The sequence below is a fragment of the Hyposmocoma kahamanoa genome, unplaced genomic scaffold (genome assembly GCF_003589595.1).
Source record: "Hyposmocoma kahamanoa isolate Upper Pololo Valley unplaced genomic scaffold, ASM358959v1 94, whole genome shotgun sequence".
NCBI lineage: Eukaryota > Metazoa > Arthropoda > Insecta > Lepidoptera > Cosmopterigidae > Hyposmocoma > Hyposmocoma kahamanoa.
This window is the reverse complement of record NW_020654878.1, coordinates 11,396,622-11,407,679: the sequence shown is the minus strand read 5'-3', so window position 1 is coordinate 11,407,679 and position 11,058 is coordinate 11,396,622. Positions and strand designations below refer to the sequence as shown.

The following is an 11,058-nucleotide window of genomic DNA, read 5'->3' as shown; positions in this document are numbered from 1 at the left end:
AGATATTTTATAAATAGTTTTTCGTCGCCCACCTGGTTGATAGGTTTGCCCGTGACGCAAGCGTGAGCATTGATGTCCTGGTAACCAATAGTCTTGGCATAGGTGTCGGCGATCCAAGACATTTCACGCTCACCTGTACCCATGTCGGGTGCTGGTACATCCACACCAGGCCCTGCGAAACAATGGTACACGCAATCAATTTTGGTAGACAGGAAATAACTCCATTGCCTTACATATTCCATCATATAATTGCGAACCTTCGCGCTTTGGAAAACGATTTCTTTTATTGTGCCACTGAAAATTGTTTTTCATATCTTCAATTACAGTTTTGTCATGCTCACACATTTGTGCAATAAGTATAAATTGTAAATTACATATAGATACTTTACTATAGATATTGCCAATCGATCTTTATGCGGTTATGCTGTTGGCCGTAACCGTAAGTTCTCTTCGAATATCAATTTTTAACAATGTTGGGTATATTTTTGACGCACTTGGTAAATGATTTCATAGCTAAAAATTTGGATCCCGTTGCTACGTCTGTACAGCATAAGTTTTGAATGCTTTTAGAATGTAAAGCCAGTCGTTTACACTAAATTATCTCGGTGGCGTTATCGAATCAACATAGCTCTCATGCTTTTTGAAATCGTGATCATAATCAGCCGAAGTACCTAGTTGCTTTTTTGACTTATTACTGAGATTTGTTCAGAGAATCTTAAATTTTATTAGAACACCTTTTCATTGGTTAAAATAATCACATGACAATGTTGGAACCTAGATATATGTCTGTGGTGGGAACGGACTACGATATGTCAATTTTGCGCAGCAGTCACGTGTTTTAACTAGTCTTCTGATGAATTAGATGCTTTTGAGATAGGGCATTACTTTAGAAAGTCATCGATATATCATGTTACAATGGTTAGTTATCTTCTTCACAAAGAGTAGTTAGCAGATTTACACCATGACAAATAAGACATTATGCAACGTGATACCTACAAAGCTAATTTATTGCACGCGATGGTAATTTTATAGGATTTTGACCTAGCTTTGCAGTACGATGACCGAAAGTACGTCACAATCTACGAAATGATTTAATTATGTTTACCAACACTGTAAAGTAGCTTAGTCTATTCATTCGTACTGAAAGACCTGTGGTTCTTAAAATTGATAATTCTCTTAAAATTGATAAACAAGAAAAATACCTTGTTTTCCTTTTGATATCACAAAAAGAGACTACATAAAATAGTAGCGCAATTTATAATTTTCGAATCAGCTTCATGTGTAATATAATAACTATTTTGGTTTGGAGGCTATGTAGGTATTCGCTATTGACTGCATAATGCATTCTTATCGATTTGTTTACATTACTGTGTGAAAACAATAAAACAAGCTGTCGATTTGTAAATTAAATGTTTGATGTCATTATGTTTATTATAAGTGTTTAAGTCGATAATGTTTGATTATTATTAATCTTTGTTTTCATTCATCATCTCTCTGATCAATGAAAACATTGTTAGTAAGATTACTAATTAATAATTTGTACGACTTCGTTATTGGGGGCGTAATTTTTACATAGGTATGTAGGGAGTAGATACTTAGTGTTGTACTCGAGATTTCCCTTCTATAAAACATTATGGAAATCTCAGATAGTATAACGGATTGCCCCACAAAATACTCAAGTACTTAGTTCTTTGTTTAGGGCTGCGACCATACTGATTTTATTCACTAATTTTATAACAGGGCTCTGTTGCTGAATAAAAACTACTCTGTGATATTAGTTGCCATGAAATCAATCTACGCAAATAAAATACAAAACTACTAATAGTAGGTACCATAGTGTATGCAAAGGAACAAAGAAAACTCACCAATGAATCCCTTCTTGGCCAGCTCAAGTGTGAATCTACGGGTGATTTTCTCAAGCTCGTGTTCAGAGTACTCCTTGGGGTTAATCTTGATACCAGCCTTAGCGCCTCCGAAGGGCACATCGACGCAAGCACACTTGAATGTCATTAAAGCGGACAACGCTTTTACTTCGTCCCTTGTGACGTCCATCGAGAATCGAATACCTGGAACATTTCATAACAATTAATTTTGTAAAAAAATCCTGCGTAAATAAAGACAGGACTGGAGAAGTTTAGGTACCTAAGTACAACTTGAAATTACTAAGAAAAACGAGACAGTAAAGTATTATTTACAATTTATAGAGACCGAAATTAACTATCTGAATTGCAATACGTGATTTTTATTATTGAAATTAATACTTAGAAATTATTTACAATTACAGGTTTTCGTAACTTACTGACAAACTTAACTATTGTCACATAAAGGACATGGACATTCTAAGATTTTATATTGAAATGTCAGTACGTAGGTACACATAGATACAGACATCGATTCGAATTCTTTCAAAGGAATTTCTCGAAAGGGCACAATGTGTCAACTGTGTGTGTGCGCGTCGAATTTATTGGTGTATCTACATTTCAAATGTTGCCTATGTTTATGTATATACTACATATTGTTTGTATAATCTTATATGTTATTAATATCTCAGTGCGATTACAGACTCTGTGAGGTCATAAATCTATCAGTTTTGGTCACATTTTCAGAGTAATGTTATGATTGTGACACGGGCCGATGAATATGGAGAGTTATTATGTATGACCCATATTTATATTTAGTACGTAATTCAAACATGCATTTATAAAAATTAATATTACAAGTTATTAATTACAACACAAACTGGATTTATTATATCCTTGCAGGGTCCAATGTGATATTATTATTTATTTGTAACAACTGTATTGATACCATGTTTGCAATAAAATATATTCTATTCTATTCTTATTAACAAAGCATCGACTACATCCGTAATCGAATAAATTGTTACAATTTGAAGCCATAATGAAGTTCAACCGTGAACGATATCTTCAATTTACAAAATTATATCGTATAATTTTATGTTAATTTACAAATATTTTGATTACAATAATGCTCAGATTATTATATTCAATGTCTTTTTGCTAAATATTAAATAGTCGAGAGGTAGAAAAAAGCCATTTTGTATCAATGATTTAATTTTAATATACATACATAACTATTTTATACAAAAAAGAACTGACCTCAAAAGTTCGAGGAATTAATACCTCTTAGTTACATCAGCAGGCTTAGCATGAGCCCGAAGACAAAGTTATCTCTTCTTCGATGACAGTACCTACCAAGAAGAGATATCTTTTGTCTTCAAGAGAAAATTGACATTTCGAAGAAGATATAACTTTTGTCATCGGGCACATGCTAAGCCTGCAACTCTTATTTGCCAAGCTTTATTGAAATCGATTACCGGAAAGTGATTCATCCCCAAGTTTGCCCGTCTTTTCCCACTAGTTCAGGTGTCCAGTTCAGTGGACGGAACTAATGAGATTTTTTATCTCGTTTGTTCAGTTGACTGAACTAGCGAGACTCTTTTACCCATTTGTTCGATTGACTGAACTGGAGACCTATGGCCGCCTGGTGTCTCAATTATCAGACCATCTCGATGGTACCATAACATTGTATTGTCACCGAACATAACATAAGTATGCCAAATTCCGAATCAATCCGACCGATAGAAATGCGTGATACCTGGGTGAAACTTAACACAAAAAAATTAAAAATTTGAGATCGGATCTAGCGAAAAAAAGCTTGTTGTATTTTCAACTGTGCAAACAAGATAGAAATTCTTTATAGTTCAATCAACTAACTGGGGTGGACAACAGAACTAGTGTAGAAAGAGGATGGACAACTGAACTAGTGGAAACAGGAAATGAAAAATCTCTACTAAACCAGGGGCAAATGCTTGTTTTATTTTCAACTGAACAAACGAGACAAAAAATCTCATTAGTTCAGTCAACTGAACTGGACAACTTAACTAGTACGAGTAGAGGAGTTTGTCACCCTTAGAGGAGGAATATTTTCTTCAAATTGAACTGGGACCAATACTGAAGTATCCTCTTTCCAACTAAAAAAGATTCATCAAAATCGGTTCACAAATGCCGGAATAATCGCGTCACATACATAAAAAAACAGCATAATTGAGAACCTCCTCCTTTTTTGAAGTCGGTTAAAAAACAAATGAGAATAGTCCCATATCTTTCTCCATAAGATTTCTTTATAGTGACCCTCCCGATCAACCTCTTGGCTATATTATACCTACGAGAAGGGCACTATAGCCTGTGCAAGCAAGCCCGCATCCTGACCACTTTTTAAAGGATTTCAGTGATATTATTATGCAATATTCTTAATGACAGGATTGTGCGCCATATTTTTCGTAATACTGATAATTTTATTACTAGGCAAAATATCTAGAATAGGCATGCACGTATCATAATATAGTTGTTTTATATGTACATGTACATGTGATGCGAGATTACGAGAACAAATGAATGCCTACGTTAAATCAATTTAGATAAGACTCTTTGCTTTATTAAAAGATAAAATATGTATGAAAAAGTTGGTCTTTTCCCTGCGTTTTCAATCTAATTTCCAATAATATAACGATTCACAGTAAATATCTTAAATTTCTAAGGGTTTAAGGCTAAACTCACACTGGCGCAGAGGCGAAGGGTCGCGTCGCGTCCTGTTTTTTAACTACACCGCCTGGCGACACGCGCAGACGCGCATCGACGCGTGGCGACGTGCGGCGACGCTCGCATTAGGCTCAGCTCACACTGGCGCAAAGTCGAAGCGTCGCGACGCGTCGTGTTTTTCGCTTATAGCATATTCATCTATATTTTCCAATTATTAAGGTACAAATTTGTGTTTTGCAATTATGAAATCGAGCGGCGACGCCCGTCGACACGCGTCCCTTGGGCGCCGTGAGGCGTCAGACGCCGACCAAACTGTGATCCCGGCGCACTAATGCGAGCGTCATCAGGCGGTGGAGTTGAAAAACAGGACGCGACGCGACGCTTCGACGCTCGATTCCATATTTGCAAAACACAAATTTGTACCTTAATTATGAGAAAATAGAGATGAATATGCTATAGGCGAAAAACATGACGCGTCGCGACGCTTCGACTCTGCGCCAGTGTGAATTGAGCCTAAGACATTACTGAAGGCCAGGACCCCAGTTCAGCACTCTTCGATGTTTTAACTGAATCGTACGATTGGATATCGTTCTCGAATCGAAGGGCGCTTCCCAAGCTACTCGGAGGGCCTAGACAAGTGGCAATCGCTCCCAATCTCTTCCATTTCTACAATCGGTAACGATTAAACGTAAACGATATTAGAACATTCGAGTTAAACGTTCGATTCGGATTCGTAAATCGGTGAAATGAAAATGAAATGAAAACACATTTTTTAAACTATAAAGGCCTAAAATATAGGAATGCATTAATCTTGCACTAAATTAAATTAATAAAATTGAACAAAATCCAGACTATTTAAAATAATAAGAGATTTCCATAATATATTCTTGCTTTGTAAACAATAGGACGTTCGGTAACTTTCATTCGATAACTGTGTTCTGAATAACGCTTGTAGCATTTGTCGAGACGTTCCAGTAATCGTACGGGTGTGACGTATTTCGGTTCGGATCCGAATACGATGGATTGACGTTTGATTCCGATGTTGTAAATAAAAATTAAAAGAAATCGTAGGATATTAAATCGAATCATCAATCAGTAAAACTTTTGTATTCTAATTGAAGAGTCATAGGTATGTGTTAGATAAAGATGTATGGAAAGACAACGTGATTCTAGATTCCACAGAATTATGATTCAAAGTGTATTCCATAGCATTTAAGTTTATTTAACTTGCTCGTTCTTCTCAGCGAGGTCAGCGCAGTGAATAAGCAGTAGCCTAAAAAATTACGTTTTCAAGTGTAAAAATTTAACGTATGGAATAAATTACTAATTGACTTGACATCATTTCAATAAAAAAAATATAGCAACGGTCCATGTAAAGGTTCGTACAAATGCCAAAATCTAGAGTTTTTGTTCTGTCACTAAAAAGTGACTTTAACGATATCAAACAAATCTTCATAGTAACAGTAGGTATTCAGTATTAACACTATACTCGAAGGCATTTTTTTTACTACCTATACATATAATGTGACTACGTATTATTTTTATAGCGTCTACCTAACTAACATTTACACAGGTTCCTATACGAGTATAATTATCAATTATCAAATCATAGCCTTGCCAATCTTATGCTTTAGTAGGTACCTAACGTTTCAGTCGTCAATTTATAAAAAATAAGTCAAAGATAATGGCAATGGTTTGTCTTATCTTATACTGACAACAGAGTGGTACCACTTTCTCAAGGTCTCGTCAAGCCTGTCATTTGCAATATAATTTAAAAAAAGATTTACTTTTATAATAAAAGAACGTTGAACTCATTCTCCTGAGTTTGGTACATATTTTGTTTTGAAATCTTAAATTTTTCATCGATTTCGAATTATTTTGTTGGTAGTAAATTGTACCTACTAACGAGCACTTCACCAGCTACATGAGTCGGGCCTTCTTGCTACTTCTTGAATAACATAATGCACCCGAAGAACGATAAAAGACAGTGTGCGCTGCTGTGTCAAAGAAAATATGCGGCTATTGTCAATGACGGTAATTTCTGTTGAATGGGATAATGCGTAGCAAATATATTTTACTGGTGATAGTAATGAAAAGTAGTCGATTGCGTAAAATTTTTGTTGAAGTTGACTGCTCTATGATTGAATCACATCAGCCCATAACAATTGTATACTCCGTGATTATCAATAGCGCTCTGTCAAGAGTGGTACAAAAAAGAAGTTCAACTAATTTCAGAAATATTGTTTTTTATTGTCGGAAGGACCACCGAAAAGGTAAAGATTCCTCGCAAATTAAGCAAATGTCAATTCTTTGAGCATTATCTTCAAGACTAGAACGTAAGAAACACACGTCACTTGTAATTTGGCATTATTCCTGCTTTGTAAAAATAGTAAGAACTATTCACGCTAATTTCAGAAATAGATGCGAAAACAAATATAAGAGCGGTTACACACGGCGACATTTAACAGCGATGCTAACGCGATTCAGTAGCTAATCGTCTACCTTTTCACACACGCGCGACTTTAAGCAGCGATGCGTATGCGCGACTGAATCGATACAAACGCGCGATTGCATCACTACACTTGTGATTCATGCGGTTGTATCGATGCAATCGCGCGTTTGTATCGATGCAGTCGCGCGTTTGCACCGATATGCAATTACTTATAAATCGCAAGTGTAGCTATGCAACTGCGCGTTTCACGAACGCGTGTTTGCATCGCTGCTGAAAGGCTCCGTGTGTAATCACTCTTTAAGATGCACTAAGTCATGATTTATACAGTTCGTTATTTTATAATTTATTTAACAAACTGTGTTACGGCAGTAGAAAATATTTACTTGAAAATTCACATACCAATGTGAATTTGCAGACGTATACAACTCGTGTCTAGCAAATTATGTAAAGGGTACCAAAGTAAAGGTAGGCGATTCAGCAAACAGCTGTGAAGTCATTTTATTAAGTATCTTGTCACTGAAATAAATACTTATAACAAATTTAATCACGTGAATATAATTAAAAGATAAATAAAAAATTTGGTACATATCACCTCATTTTCATAGCAACAAAGAGTTTCAATTTGTGTTGCTAAGTCAATCATATCAATAATGAAAAAAAAGAAATTGGACACTCGAAAGTACTCGATGTAGTATTTTTAATTTTAAGCACATAGAGATTACAAGTTGTTTATCATTGCTTATCAAATCAGTTGACACTGAACGGTGATGTCACGACATGCCCCCACATTATTATTAGGTAGATAAATAATCAAGAATACCTACGTGACTGAGGGTTTGTTGGATAGACCATCATTGTCATGACCGTGTGCTTTTAAAATTTTCATCGCTACGTACTTATTTACGTGGTTAGCAGAGTGTTTAAAATATGAGCTAGGTTATTACATAACCAAATTGTTTACACACTTGACGCAAGTTTACGTCAAGACCACGCCTTCCGTGCCAATTTAGTTCGTTAGTCGTGTTATCAGTTTTCTTTCTTTGTGTCACCACTCGAAGAACAAATTTTCGCTGTCGATAATATGTTGCTCTGAAGAGACAAATGTCTCTCGTACCTAATTATATAACTTATTTAAACCAATCTTCCATTTCATGTAACGACAAGCATATTAAAGTCACATAAAACCTACATTCATTGTTGACGCGACTCTCAGTACAATTAGTCTGTCCTTTGAAATAGTTATATTTCCTACAGCGTGGTTTTACAAATATACATATCATACGTAATTCTATATTTTGGCAGATTATCAACGAGTCGTTTAGGGAATTTCCAATTTTTTCTTTACCTATATTTGTTAGGTATAGTAAAATTTAGTATTTTTTTGACAAACTTCGCTTGTGAAGCTTAGTGGGTGTAAATCAATATTTTATGCGTACAATAATATTCATCACGCACAAGTGATGTCAGAAAAAATAAAAGTATAAATGAATTTAAACAGAACACAGCTAATGGCTTTAATTAAACATTCCTCGGCTCTGCGCTTGTAGCATTTTCCTCTAATATATTACTCAAAAATGTAATATTATGCAAATAGAAGCGTATGATCTCAAAGACAACTGTAAGTAAATTGAAGAACTAAGATTCCATACTGTTTTAATTTTTATATCGGTGTGAAGAAATACTTGCTCAAACCTGCCGCCGCCGCGTCTCGTCGGTGGCCTTTTTCTGTGACAGCCGGGACGTGTTTTCCCGATCTTGTTTTTCTTTTCTTCTTGAGATTTACTTTTACATGTACATAATAATCACGGTAATATATAAAAAATATTTTTTAAAAGTAGAGCTATTTGTGAAAGAGTTCAGGGAAGTTTTTTTTTATAATATTAAGTGACAGGACGAATCTATGTCTGCTGCCAAATAGTAATGTGAGCATTACTGCGTTTCGGTTTTGGAAGGTAAAAAGGTGCTGGTGAAATTGAACACATGGGTCCCGTCAACTTATGTCTCAGGGTGACGGGCGCAGTGACGGGGCCTTTCAAAAAACAATCTTATTACAAAGTAAGCTTATAGTAAGCTTACTATAATATTACTCATATTCGTACCATGACAAACATATCAACCAAGTAATGTATTGTTGCTAAAGTGACTGAAAGAATGAATAATTTCCCATTGTTGTCTTTTCCTTACTAAAAATAGGAAAGAAATAACGTCAAATGAACTGTATAATGCCATCTCTTTCTTTTTGATGTTCTGAATCGTCCTATCGTAGTATGTATAATATTAAAGTGCTTAATATTATTTACATTCAGAGAATTTTAACTGTCAAAAATAGAAAAGTAATAATGAAATCTATTAAAATTACGTTGTTTTATAATTGTAAGTCAATGTTGTTTTCAATTATTTTTCCGCAATTTCATGAAGATAAAAAATAAATAAGACAAGCTGAGTCTTGATCACAGACAAGATTTAAGTCTGTGGTCTTGATTGTCACGTTGTGAATTCGGAATTATAGTCTAGTGACAACTGTTAGTGTCGCCATGGAGCATATAGATGGCGCTGTCACAACGAAATAAACGTCGCCTATTTCTATCTACCGAGAAATTATTTTCTATGTAAATGTACTATCAAATAAAAAAATAAACAAAACATTGAAGAGATATATGTAAATAAATAAGTTCAACTTAACTTTTAATCATTACAAAACAATAATTAGACAATAAATTCGAAAATAATATTGTTTCCTTTGCATATGTGTAACTATTTTAAGTGCTAAATTTGACATAAGAACAATATTACTTTAATGTTAAAGATGCGTCATTGTACGAACTGAGTGAATGAATAGTCACAAACATCATAGTTTTAATACTAGAATAAGCTTACTTTAAGCGCGTCATGGTACGAAAAGTCAAGATGTAAGGTTAAAGTAATACCTATTGTTTTATGAGGTTGTGATTGCCTCCAATTTATTTATTTCACTCCAATTTATTATTCGCTTATTTTCCAGTGTACAACTTATTATTGTATTCACGGTTCCTTTTCATAAAACGCCTTTCCCTATTAACGAACAGATGTAATTTGCCCTTAAATGTCACACGTTTTACAAGTCTTTACAATCGTATTAATTAAGTTCCTGGCATTTATATCAAGTTTAGCAGGTCTGATAATCTCAAATGTTGAACTTGTCTTTGATCTTGAGATTAAAACTGGACGGCAATTTATTTTTACGACTATTGTGTTGTTATGTTACGATCTCATCGTTCGAGAAGTCTGGGCGTCAATTTGAAGAATTGAAAACGACATTTAAAAACGGTTGCATGATTAACGAAATCATAAACTCTTAAACATTTACTTACACGTAGGTTAAAGAATAACGATCTGTCGAGGACTTGATAAGTACCGTATTGAAACCTGTATACCTACTAACGAAATACTTGTGTAACTACAAAAAGAGTACCCGATGCTAAAACATCTTTCCTGTAGCTAACAAATTCAGTGATCTTTATTAGATTTTATGGGATTTGTTACGACATATTAAAATAAAATAAGCATCAATACGGGCTCACATGCTTACACATAACACAAAGTAATTTTCGAACAAACGAAGAACGAGCATAATAAACATGGCTGATTATGTAACAAATTTTGAGTTGAGTCATTCATTTATTATTACAATGTAAGCAAAGTTCACTAATTCTTCAATACCACGTAGATGTATACGACTAGAATCTTAACACTTTGTAAAGATGACATTAGTATCTAATTAAATTATAGTTTAATGTCAGTTTGTTTAAGAATTAACATTTGCAAGAACAGATAATGTTATTTCTGCCTTTACATTGGCGTCTTCCGGGTCGAAGGACCAAATTATTCGAACAAACGTAGAGCTTGTTGTGTCGATGTTTTGTACTTACACAATGGTCCAAACAATGGTCATCGTTGTAGTTTAAATGTATTACTTTATTATATAATACATCTGCTACAAATTATTGCCAGTAACAACGCCTTAAACACGCTGAAGTCCTATTGTAGGCAATAAAAAAAGTTAGG

General features: G+C 34.5%; 1 protein-coding gene across 1 annotated transcript in view; it reads right to left on the bottom strand.

Moving 5' to 3' along the window:
• LOC113238007 (glutamate dehydrogenase, mitochondrial-like) overlaps positions 1 to 11,058 on the bottom strand; it is a 32,153-nt gene that overhangs the window by 20,064 nt on the left and 1,031 nt on the right. The window contains exons 2-3 of the mRNA XM_026474723.1: positions 1,866 to 2,066; positions 33 to 172 (exon numbers count right to left, since the gene is read on the bottom strand). Coding sequence (XP_026330508.1) covers positions 33 to 172; positions 1,866 to 2,066 — 341 coding nt within the window. The remainder of the gene's footprint in view (positions 1 to 32; positions 173 to 1,865; positions 2,067 to 11,058) is intronic.